At 41.0% G+C, this 13,348-nt stretch overlaps 1 protein-coding gene across 1 annotated transcript in view; it reads left to right on the forward strand.

The window, feature by feature from the left end:
* The window catches only part of LOC139752044 (tubulin alpha chain-like), a 73,177-nt gene that overhangs the window by 32,558 nt on the left and 27,271 nt on the right, over window positions 1–13,348 (forward strand). Inside the window, exons 6-9 of the mRNA XM_071667859.1 lie at window positions 5,887–6,109; window positions 8,668–8,840; window positions 9,958–10,086; window positions 11,991–12,190. Of these exons, the coding sequence (XP_071523960.1) occupies window positions 5,887–6,109; window positions 8,668–8,840; window positions 9,958–10,086; window positions 11,991–12,190 (725 nt within the window). The remainder of the gene's footprint in view (window positions 1–5,886; window positions 6,110–8,667; window positions 8,841–9,957; window positions 10,087–11,990; window positions 12,191–13,348) is intronic.

Genomic DNA, 13,348 nt, shown 5'->3' on the forward strand with positions numbered 1-13,348 from the left:
ACACCTGAGTACAGTGAGGGGACACCTGAAAACGATGAGGGAATGCCTGAGTACGGTGAGGGGGACACCTGAAAACGATGAGGGAACACTTGTGTAAACACGTATCACAAAAACAGCTTTATCGATGAAAAGGTGAAGCAGGTGGTAGTAGTGTGATGGAAGATGCATATGAAGAATTCTCACTCCCAAACCAATCCTTTCTCTATGTTCGCTAATTCTTATATTCTTGAATCCGGAAAAAATGAATATCTCCTCAGGGAAGTGTTTGTGATAACAGAGAGAGAGAGAGAGAGAGAGAGAGAGAGAGAGAGAGAGAGAGAGAGAGAGAGAGAGAGAGAGTTACGGGAAAATAATGAAATGGTTTGAATCAATGGTCGTGAATATTGTATTAGTGCGGGAGGTGCAAGGTGCCGCCCTCTAGCCACGCCTGGGGGCCCCTGTCTCGGGACCTGACGCATGTCTTGACTCTTGTACTATTCTATATTATATCATATCACATCATACTCAGGCTCTCGGCCTGAACATAGGGGAGGGTGTAGGGCGTGCACGGAACAAACGGAACTGGAACGATGTGGTATTCAGGGAGTGACGTGTTGCCATGGGCTAAGCCAAGCCATATAAAGCATCCGGGAGAAACCCCGGAAAGGTCTGTGGGGCGGGCCCGGTACATGTAGGTAGGGGGTTGTGGTTTCAATTAATTACGCATGCCGCCCTGTTGAATGCTTTGGAGAGGTCGAGATCTGCGGAAAAAAACGTTTTACCAAAATCCCCGAGAGAGGAGGATCAGAGGTAAGTCGTAGAGGAGGGAAGATCACCCACCAGTAGTAAGCCTAGTGAAATACACACTGGAGTTGCGTGTGTAAATTTGCTTCACTGCTGATCGTGTTTCGTGTTACTTGGAGAAGACTCCAGCACAAAGCACACCTAATCACGTACTAATAGGGTACAGTAGTTGCCAAGCCAAACTACTCGTGTCTTTTGTCGTGATGAGAATTCTGTTTGCGAACGCACTAAACATACCGTATTAGCATCTGAGCAAGAGAGCAAGAGAGAGAGAGAAATAGACTGATATGGCAAGCGTGTTAGCTTTAGGCAACCGAGTGCCTAGTGCAGTATCAATTCATCGGAACTGTGGTTGAAAAGTTTTAACAGAAGCAAAATCCGCCGACACTAGAATATTAAAGACTATAAAAAAAAAATCAAAGATCTTCGTATTAGCTCAATCAGGAGTGTACGGCTGAATAAATTGATTGTTTGAAATAATCGAAGTATTTCTTCGCGTAATTGTTGCTTAATTTTCCGTTCACAACGACATGGGGAACATCGCGAAATTCTTGTTAGGTTTTCCATTCACAAACATATGGGGATATGCACGCATCTCGTCCCAATCCCCCTTCATTAATCTTTTGTTTTTCATATTCCATAGCGTGGCTTATAGGAAAAGAAGGAGTTGAACAGGGGAAGGTGAAGTTTTGGAATGAGAGTTAAAGAGTACAAAGGTGAATGGTGTAGGTTCTGTGATGAGTTTTTCCTCCTTCTTCCCTCTACCTAACTAGGCAGTCTTCGGCAACGGGCCGCTTACGACGACAACAGCGCAGCATTTATACAATTGCTTGGACGGTGATAACGACGACGGAACGATTAATAATGTCCTCTCCTCTGGACCTCTGGCTCGTCAGTACCTATCTTGTCTAATATTTTCCTCTACACTGTGGCTTCTTTTGTAACTCATTTATCGTATAACTTGCTCTATAATCCTAGTCCTGTACCCGTAGCGAATGTAGGTCGGCTTGTATAAACTTTTAGCCTACTAATCTATTACTTTATCGCAGACATGTATCTTTTCATTCCCTAATTAGGATTTGCAGGTTCACTCGCATACCTTCCCTCATCATAACTCGCCCTGCATTACAATGGGGACGGACGTGCTGATCCCGCGGAAAGATAGGAACGTGCCGCCACACCAAGGCCGTCTGGCCAAAAATAAACAATGGACTTCGTTTTGTGACTCCTGATGCCCCAATATCACCCAATATGCACAAGACGTCCTTTGTGATCCCCTTCCAAAATCCAGTATCAAGAAATTCAGTATCAGGTCTCACTGTCCGAAACTTTTACTTTTCAAAAGACGTAACGATGTGAGTACAAAGGGAACTGCAGGAATTCTCTTCCAATCAGCTGTTGATCACCTCTCATATCCTTTGAATAATTCGCCTTTAAAGTGCAACTCTGAGACAGCAGGTCCTCTTGGGTCAACTGAGCCAGATCATCTTTGTTGCGTGACGATCTGCTTGCTCTTTTTTGACCAAACTAATTTCAGTTCCTAGCTTTGTAGTTAAAACGCCTCTAGTAATACCAGACTAGAATGATACTAATTAGATGAATAAAGCTTTTTGTCCCAAATGGTTTCGCATCAGAATTCATGCATAAACAAGGCCAATGAAAGAAATGCACTCAGAGATGGTTGATCTGTATACATTTTTCCAGTCGTTTAATCTCAAACATAAGGGAATCAACTACATACTGAAGGGAGTTATGTACTGCTTTCTGACAGCAGCAACATAGGTCTAAGGATCATATGCTAAAGAAGGCACCACACCCAATTCAAATTGTGAATTCTGATATATATTGCCGCAGTGTCCCTATTGAACACCAGTCCGGTCAGATGAAGTCATATTCTCTATCTGCCGCTCCTATTAAGGAAAGTTATCTTATTCCTGCAATGGTTAATTACTGTGTTGACATAAAAGCGATGGAGAAGAGATATAGAACATACACAAGCTTAGGAGTTTGGGCTGTGTCGTCTCAACCCCCTGAGCACGAAGGTACGATCCTTGAGAACCATGGTTCGTATCTGCACCTGACCTAAAAGGGTTCTGCACTAACGATCAAGTTGCATGTACCTTCAAGACACTCCCATACTAACTTATGTTGGACTTCAATGATATAGTTGTATGTCTTTGTACTCCCGCCACACTAATCTGTGAGTTTCTTACATCTTCCACTATCACAAACAACGTCTAAAGGGCCCAGTAGTCTGTTGGTGCTTGAATTTCTTTGTGTTTTGCTTTCACTAATGGCGGAAGCCATCGTCACTGAACAGTTTTACTTGTTGCTTAAAATGTAAGGCTATGAATTATTTCCTTAGATTTCTCACAAATAGCTAGGAAAAAATCAATTGAAAGTACGGTATACATACGATTTGATTCTCTTTTTTCCTTTACTGATTAGTTGAATATATCCAGCTGCTGATCTTTGTATATGAAATGTATTTGGTGATATAAGGGTAGGATCTGCTTAAAAAGAAATTGTTTCGTCTTGCAGCGGCGTAACTGGGTAGAGCCTCTGCTTAGACCAGTGGTTTACAACTGAGGTTCCCCAGAACCCAAGGCTTCCACGAGCATCCTTCAAGGGTTTTGCGAAATTCAGTAATATCAAAACTCACGGAAGCCCAGAAGTTGATGATCTATGAATGGAGCTCTTTTAACTTGAGCCTGGCTTATGGTTAACACAAGATTGCTGATAAGACCATAAAATCTTGGTTCAGAGGAAAGGGGAAAGAATGAATGGATGAGATCGGTTTTCCACAAAATGTGACATGTTGCTTACAGGGTCCTTCCACAAAGAATACGATGAAAAGCTGCGTTCGAAGTATCTTGAAGACAGACATTCATTTCGTTCATCACTCGATAATCTAAAGACATTTGTAAGATCCAATCCTTTATAGCCTTACGACGACACACATATTCCCCACGAATCATTCTGTTAAAGCTACTGTATATATGTTAAACTCTTAACTGGCCTCGTGATGGTTACGAGCATATGCGTAATACAGCCGAACGAGTCTGTGGGTTGGCAGTGTGTGAGACCTTCGCGTGAGAACTTCGGTCCGACTGTTCATAAATAAATATCATGACGGCCATGATAACTCCTCATACCCTACTCATCGACCCAGATGCTACAAAACCCACCCAGACTGAAAATAATGCCGTAAGTCCTTATGAATAACTCCCACTGCTACTAATTTACATTCGATTTCTCTTGAAATGCTGTCTTGTATCGACCTTTCCCTTCTACCGTGCAAATGAAATATAATATTCCATTTCTCTGCTAACTTCCAAAATGCCATACAAATAATTCATCTTTAATCCAACCGAATATATCTCATTCATTTTGGCTATGGCCACTCCCAACGACAGGGTATTTAGCAATGACTTTGCGCCCCACAGTTGTATACTGACGTAGACTTCGTCCGCTGATCGTTCGCTGAGAGCAACCGTTGTCCGAGTCCCTTGGAATGAATCAAATGCAAGGAATATGTCTTAGAATGTTCGTGACTTCTCTCACGCAGGTACACTGAGCATAAGAGATAACATCAGTATGCAACGCCATAAGATTGAAAAACTTCTGCTGATAACACTTGCTTTGGAATTCCCGATTTGTACATATTAATGCATTCATGAGATCAGAATGGAAAAATGTGGATCCGTATCCAGAACTTCAGAAGAGGGTGGATACCAATGGGTCACGCAGTGTAGAGAATCACCGTGTGGGAGACTGTATGTACTACTGTCAAGGGGTGATTAAGTGCAACCTTATATAAGTGTACATTTTGCCCATATGTATGTGAGTATGAATGCACACATACACTTTTTTGTATATGTGTATTGTGCAAAAGGGTATGATTACCTTGAAATATGAAAGACTAAAGATGTGTAAATATAAGCTGGCCAGTATAGGTATGTTGATAGTATCTATATGTATTGTACCAGGAGGAAGTGTTACCCTCTTGAACATTCTCTACTATCAAGCAACATTTTAAGCTTCTGTATGCTGTCCGCCTTTAGTACTTTTTGATTCAGTCTACTTCATTCATCCATCACCCTTATACCAAAAAAGCACCATACTATTTTTTTTTCATTAACGTTTCTAAATTTCATGTTATGTCCTTTGGTTTTCTGACCATATCCCTTTCGATGAATCATCTACTGTCGCCATCATCACTCAAGTTTAAAAACGTAGAGGTTGTTATCAGGTCACATTTCACTCATTCCCCCTAAGCGGTGGGCAAATTTAAGGCCCCCAAGCTTTTCTCTGTAGCACAGCTTTCATTGTCCTGATACAGTTTTTGTTGCCCTCCTCTGGACCTTCTCTATTAGCTCTATGTAGCACATAAGAAATAGCTTGCTAAATATCATCTTATCCTTGGATCCAATTATGATGATTATAATTGCGACAGGCTTTTTGTATCTTATACTTTTCTCCCAAGATGGGACCTTGACAACAGGTGTGTGTGTGTGTGTGTGTGTGTGTGTGTGTGTGTGTGCGCGTGTTTGCAAAGGTAATCAAGATAAGTAAGGCATGTGCTCCTCTGTGCATGCTGCGGCATTTATGGGTTACCGCAAGGTTTATCAAGACATAGCCCTGAAACGGCATTCCAACGAGACGTACTAGAATGATTATAATTAAGCTACACTTTCTTGTGTCCTTAAGGTGCGCAACTGTTTCCCAGTGTTGTGGTGCGCATATCCGTCCCAGACGCTTTAACGTCCTTGTGGTTTTACGTTTCCTGTGAGAATTACAGAGTAATCCAAATGTAAAATATAAATCTTTTAGTACGATATACACAAAACAGTGCCTTCATCAAATTCTTTGTTGTCGACTGGTCTTGTCTTTACTTATTAGCTAAATCTTTCCCAAGATAACTAGATTACTCTAACCAGGCTTAGACTTTTCTAACTTATTTCTGTGTAATACACCAAGAGGTGAGGCGCTTAATCTGGCAACTATTGAGCGCCAGGGAAGGAGTGCGCCAGCAACTGAGATAGGCACTGTCGGTACACCTATTAACCACATAATCATGCCTTTCTATACCTCTGTCACCAGCGTGAGTGTATGAGCATCCACGTGGGCCAGGCTGGCGTCCAGATAGGCAACGCCTGCTGGGAGCTCTACTGCCTCGAACATGGCATCACCCCTGATGGCCTTATGCCCTCTGACGACACGATAGGTTATGGTACCGACTCCTTCAACACCTTCTTCAGCGAGATGGAAAGCGGCCTTCATGTGCCTCGCGCAGTCTTCGTGGACTTGGAGCCCACTGTCATTGGTATGACGTCGAGTTATTTACCCATGTAATTATAGTCCTCTAACCCAATCTATCTAGTAAGTCACCGTAAGCTTGGCCATCACTTGCTGTGATAGGCTAGTCATTCGGTGCTCTACAAATACGCTCTTAGGTCTCTGTGCTACCGTAATATGTTAGTTGTCATGTACAGTACTTTACAAGCATTCTTCTAACTCTTCTATAACAGTTAAGTTATGATGTGTTTTCTGTGTTCAGAGTTATGAATTATACTTTGTGAACATTGATCTCATCCTCACCGTTTATGATTGATGAATTGTTGATGATATTGATATACTTTAGAAACTGTCCTTGCTGGGCTCATATTTACGGTAGGATTTCAGATATTTTCAAGACCTTTGGTTGCAAGATATAATGCAGGTCATTTTCCACTGTTTGTATATATATATATATATATATATATATATATATATATATATATATATATATATATATATATATATATATATATATATATATAATCTGTAACGGTGGGAAGGATATTTGTATATCGAGAAATAAAAGCTATAGCTGAAGTCCAGAATGATATCATGAAAGGTTTATAAAATAGATCGACAAATGGGCAGCTATATCAACTTACAAACTGAAGAATGTATCAACATAACGTGTAGAAGTGACGTCTGCAAGCAAGGAATCAACTGGTGGATTTCGTTCGTATGTCATCAGATAGAGAGGGTTCAGCATGTCGCCTCTGAACCATACCATCAGTCAGGACGGTGGATGTGGATGCTCAGATAAGAAAAGGTTCGAAAAGTGATCATCATAAAAGGAAACGAAACTGAAAATCTTGAAATGCGATGAGGGTCGTTAGAAAATGTGGTAGAGTGTGGTGTTTAAGCGAATGTGGACTGTGGTATTTAAGCGAGTATGGTGTTTTAAACAATGATGAGTGTGAGGTTTAAGCGAGACAGGTCTATATGAGGGCCACTATAAGGCAAAAAAAACGGAGTACTTTTTTCAAAATGAATGTGTTGTTAAAACGTGACGGAAGTGAAAAATCTGGAGCTTAGCAAGGGAGATATGGCAATGGAAAGAGTGACCGTTGCATTGAAAGTAGAACCCTGAAATGGGATGGGTCTCTGAATAGATAATGTAGGATTAACAGAACATGGGTAACTTTGAGAGAGAGAGAGAGAGAGAGAGAGAGAGAGAGAGAGAGAGAGAGAGAGAGAGAGAGAGAGAGAGAGTTACACATACTTTCATAACCACACGCTCACATAAAATATTCATAAAACACAAGCACGCAAACTTAGCCAACAAATGTAGACACAGTAACCACACTGGTTTCTGAAGTATAGACAAAAAAATACTTTTTTCCGTGGTGGATTATTTCCTGCCGGCAACCCACCCTCCAGACACTCGCCCCTCCACACGCAACACGCAAAACACCTTCCTGCTCTACCCACAACTTTACTTCAACAAAAACCTAAGTTTTATGAGCAGGACGTTACAAACTATGGACACGACCTTGAGCATAGTCATGGGATAAACCACCTAGAGTTTATGTTTGAACAACTATTTAGCAAACACCTGAAGTCCCTCAGAATTTCCTTTTCATGGTGAAAACTAGAGACAAAGGAACACAAAATGAATGCTAAAAGCAACAGGCTACCGAAACCTTTCAAGGCTGTGTTGATAGCAGAAGAAACAAGGAATTAAGATTAGTGTTACTAGAATAGAAAAATAAGCAGCTGACTCAAGGAGAGATTTCTTTAACTTTTTATGTAGTTACGTAGGTAGGTACAAATAATGTCAGTCTTGTGCTTGAAGAGAAGGGAATAGTAGAAGAAATAAGGAACTAAGATTACCGTTACTAGAAAGTATAATAAACATCTGACTCAAGGAGAGATTCCTTTAACTTTTTATGTAATTACGTAGGTAGGTACAGATAATGTCAGTCTTGTACTTAAAGAAGAGAAGGGAATAGAATTCTAAGTCTTTGAGAAATGAAGAGTCAAGGAGAATTTCAATGACTTTAGAGATAACAGATGTGAAAGCAATGGGGCAATAATTGGAAGGCTTAGAGCGAGCGCCGTCCTTGTTAAGGATAGGCTGCACCGCGACATGCTTTCAAGAGGAAAGAAAAGACTACGTTTCCAAACAGATACGAAATAGGCGTGCAAAAATCGAAGCTAGTTCGGAGGTACACTCGCTTCTGAATCGAAGAGGTTATTCGCTTTGTTTACTTTGAGCTGGAAAAGTATTCGAAAGACCTTGCGCAAGGAAAATATGAATGATATAGGTTTAGTGAGACGTGGGATTAGCTGCAGAATCACCAGAATTGAATTAGTGAATTGAGCCGTTTTATCAGCCATCTAACTCCAATGGTTCAGTTACCTAAATACAAGGATGTAGCCATGGTGGTCCAGGAGATAACTCATCAACGCCATCATTGCAATCCGTCATCGTGTTTCAAATATCAACCACTCGGTCCCTGATATCTGCGTCATCGTTTTATGCGGTAAGTAATCCATCGTGATGGTAGCGAATCTCAGACAGCCATGTTCCTCCTCCCCTGACAGACGAGATCCGGACGGGGACTTACCGTAGCATGTACCACCCACTGCAGCTCATCACGGGAAAGGAGGACGCTGCCAATAACTTTGCTCGGGGCCATTACACCATCGGCAAAGAGATGATCGACGTCACCCTCGAGCAGATTCGAAGAATGACTGACCAGGCTTCCAGCCTTCAGGTATGACTGAGATAGCAGATCTGTGTACACCTAATCTTAAAAACTCTTCTCGAAAGTCGATTTTGTTTCTCAAATGTGTACCGTGGCTTCTTTCGCTTTTTTTTTCTACTTTTCAAAGAAATCTTTGTATTGAGCTTTGATAGAAAATTTGCATTATGTAATACAGAGGGTGCAGAGTACCTATAAACATTGATATGATGTGTGTGTGTGTCTGTGTGTGTGTATGTATGTGTGTGTGTGTGTGTGTGTGTGTGTGTGTGTGTGTGTGTGTGTGATTTCATGCTATGGCGTCTAGTTGCTTTATCCCTGCAGCTTTCAAATACCTGTTCACTGTCTAGGCCATCGAATTGGTTTTGAAACTTAAAGGTTGTGATCAGGTCACACTTCACTCGTATCTTTCACTGTAGGCAAATTCAAAACCTCTATCTTTTCCTGTAACCATCATCATTACCCTCCTCTGGACCTTCCCTATTATCTTTTTGTGCTATTGTGAATTCGGTGACCAAACTCGAGAAGCACATTCTAGTTTTTGCCTAATGTAGGGAATGAACAGGTTGCTGAAGATCTATTTTTCCATCTACTTGTATGCTGTTCGAATGTATGCTAGCAGACAGTTTGTCTCCTTTGCTATTCTTTCAATATCGAACTCTAGCGACAGGTTATGGACGAAATAAACTGTCTAGAGTTTGTCTAGGTCCCCGAAGTTATGCTGAAAGTTCATGTGATCCTCTTAGCTCTTCACTTCAATCACGACCATGGTATCATATGCAAACACATTCAGCCAGGAGTCTAAATGCTTCTGAGAGTGGCGTGTTGCAGCACAATAGTGGTGACCTTAACCCATTTGTGACTATGATGACTATTTGTGTGTTACGGGGAGAGGGTTTTACACTCATGTACCATGCCTGCTTATTTTATATAATTGTACGTGTGTGTGTGTGTGTGTGTGTGTGTTCAAGTGAACAACAAATGTTATACTTACTCATGATCTCAGCCAAATAGTGATGTAAAATACAGCACCTATGTTTGTAAATGCTGTAGTCGTAATTTACGCTTTTGATGTAATATGACAAGCAAAGTACTTTGTTTACCCCGCTCCTCGACCCTCCGGCACCAGGGATTCCTCGTGTTCCATTCCTTCGGCGGCGGCACTGGCTCCGGCTTCACCTCCCTGCTCCTGGAACACCTCTCAGTCGACTACGGCAAGAAGACCAAGCTCGAGTTCGCCATCTACCCTGCACCTCAGGCGAGTTGAGAGAACAACCTTCCAGATATCATGTACATAGCTATTGTAATATATATCAATACATATAGAAAAATAATACATTCCTCTCAGTTAAGCACATATAAAGTTTTACCAAGCCATTGCTCTCCGTAGTAAAAATTACAGTTACATATACAAGTGCACGGTACATGATTCTAAAGCTTTGGACAGTGAAGACTAGCAGTGCCAGCCCCTTCACCTGCTCGTGGTCATGAATTACTTTATACGAAGAACCTCCAGGGATACTGCCCGTGTGAGTGGCCTGACTGCTTCAAGAACTCGAATGACCTGCCCCAACGTTACGAAACTAGCTTTCACTCTCCAGTTTTATACCTGGAGATTCTTATAAACATTATGTATTGGCCTTACCCTCATATTTGTGTGAGAAGATGTACACAAGATTTATGTCGGTTTTTCTTCACAAAGGTAAATGAACGATATATTCAGGGAGGTTTCAACTTAAGATGCTAATGATTTCAGATTGAATTATAGAACTTATTTGTCCTTTCATTCAACAGTTTCTTCGTTTGATATATTCTTTTCTGCCTGATACGAGGCAGCCAACAACAATAGTAATGATAATAATACTAATAATAATAATAATAATAATAATAATAATCAATACTTATAATAATAATAATGATAATAATAATAATAATAATAGTAATGATAATAATGATAATAATGATGATAATGAAAATAATGCACAGTATCGGGGGAAACCTTTAACGACATTTTGCTTCCCGAACAAAGAACACGCAGGATCACAAACAGAAAAGTTGAGGTATCAAGCGGAAACATATTATATGATGGCGTTATGCAGCGTGGAGTCTATTAACATGTGTGTTCGCTGACTGTAACAAGGAGACTGTGTTTGTGACCTTAAGATATAGCTTTTGGGGGGACAAAATTATCTTTAGAAGTAGGAATATGATACTAAACTAATACTGCAATAGCTAGCGGAAGGTATACGGCAGGGACCATGAGATGAATTATATCAGGGGGTACAAAGTTTCTTTCGGGCCCCCTTCCCTTATCCATTAGTCATCCTACTCTTATCTACTATGGTTCATGCCATGAAGTGTTGGGCCAAAAAAGGGTATGGAAGATGAGACAGGGGTGGAATGGAGTGCCTTGTTGATTTTCTGCATTTTCTGAGATCCCAGGAAATTCCATGGCCTGGGTACGATTTATCCCCTGCACCTCCTCTCAGAGGCCCTGGTTTATGGAACCTGGAACTGCAGCTGTGATAACACTACGTCCTGTGATTTTCCTGCTGAAGGTTTTCTTGTGGTGGGAGATTGATAACAGTCTTTCTTTTGATTCTTCGCAGACATTGAATTAATCATAAGAATAACCAAGGCAGCTGCCGAATGTGTTTCATGTGGTATTTTACCTTTTATCAAACATTCCACGTGATTTAGAAAATAGTGGTAATCCCTCAACATGATACAGTATCATAACATATCAAATATATTACATAACGTTCGCCCATCCACAGTTCCTGTTGTCGAAGTCAAGCTCACATGGCAGACATGGTGACCCAAGCTGGGATGAAGAGATCAGTAGGGAAGGAATCGTTCCCAGAATTTAATTTCGCAAAGTTCAATTACAGAATTTTCAGTCGCGTGAAAATCTAAGGGATATTGAGAGACCAAAACTTTACATGTAATTGAACACTGACTCTTGCTTTTTGACCCACACACAGACAGAATAATCTATGCTCGAGTGGCATATTTTCACAAAAGATATACAAGATAGATTATGCTTTTCTTAGCCTGAGGACGCAGTATATTGTCAAGAAGTGATACAGACGTTGATAAAGATTGTTTTAGTCCTTCGAGATTGAGTCCCGACATGTTAAAACGATGTAAGTTCATCTGCAGGTATCCACAGCGATGGTGGAGCCTTACAACTCCATCCTGACGACACATACGTCTATGGAGCACTGCGACGTGGCCTTCATGGTGGACAATGAGGCCATCTACGAACTGTGTCACAAGAATCTGGGCGTCACCAGACCCACCTACCACAACCTGAACCGTCTCATCAGCCAAATTGTCTCCTCCATAACCGCCTCTCTCAGGTACTGTGTGACACGACCCACGGTGAATGACTGCCTCCCTCAGGTATTGAGTGAATAACCTCTTTCTTTAGGCGCCGAGAGTGACAAGACTTCCACGGAATGGCCTCCCATAGGCAATAAATGACACCTTTTTTAAGTGGATGGCCTCGTCCTTCAAGTAATCACGTAATCTTCCCTCTGTGACAATCCCAGTAACTTCTCGCCAGATGAATTTGCACTTACGTAATGGATATCTCGGGTATGCAGGACTGGCCACTCACGTCTCAAATTATTAAGACTAGTTACTCATGCAGAAGTTTCTTTACCTCTCTGAATCCATGGTCTCCCAGTTTAGTGAATTAGACCTTGAACAGTTATGCCCTCATCTAACCTCTTGCACTGGCTCTCGCAATTTTTTTTAAAGTCTGTTTTCTCCTAAGTATTCAGTATTATCTTATGCTTTCTCAAGTGCCACACAATTTCATGTACGCTGTATTGTCATCATGCATATCACCTGATTCTCTTTCATTATCCTCATGTTCATCACCACGCAATTTCATCCTTCCAAACTACTCCTCTATTCATTTCACATCTTTTCTGCTACACTAGCACTTATGTTCCCAAACTCTTCCCGCGTTTCACTCATCCTTATTGTCAACACTTCCGTATATAACATTCTTGCCATATCGTGTCTTATTCTCTCACTTGTTACACATAATTTGTTTTCCACTTTACTGACTCTGTGAAGTTCACGAAGACAACCCCGTTATAGACCAGGAGGTCGTCTGTAACTAGTCCATCCCATGAACTCTTCTTATATACCTATATCATGCATCACACGAGGGTCTGACGATTCTTAATAAAAAGATTTCACCAGCATTTTCCCCATGTTCCTTATCTTACCCTCCATCATTATATAATCTAATCAGTTTATGATTTATTTCTAAGTTCCCATTTAAATGTGATGGATCGAATTCATCCAGTTTCGAATATCCCTATGTCCACAATGTTAATCATACTATGGGTATGTATATCTGTTTCACATTCGTTAGCGAGTTGCACCTTCCAGCAAGATTAGTCCAGCGACTTTCTATGCTTTCGGACGAGTTGGAAAAAAACGTTTGATTACGGAGAATGTTCTGTTGTTAATAGCATTGTACCAGTTAACTCAGAAACTTA

The sequence above is a fragment of the Panulirus ornatus genome, chromosome 12, assembly GCF_036320965.1.
Source record: "Panulirus ornatus isolate Po-2019 chromosome 12, ASM3632096v1, whole genome shotgun sequence".
Taxonomy (NCBI): domain Eukaryota; kingdom Metazoa; phylum Arthropoda; class Malacostraca; order Decapoda; family Palinuridae; genus Panulirus; species Panulirus ornatus.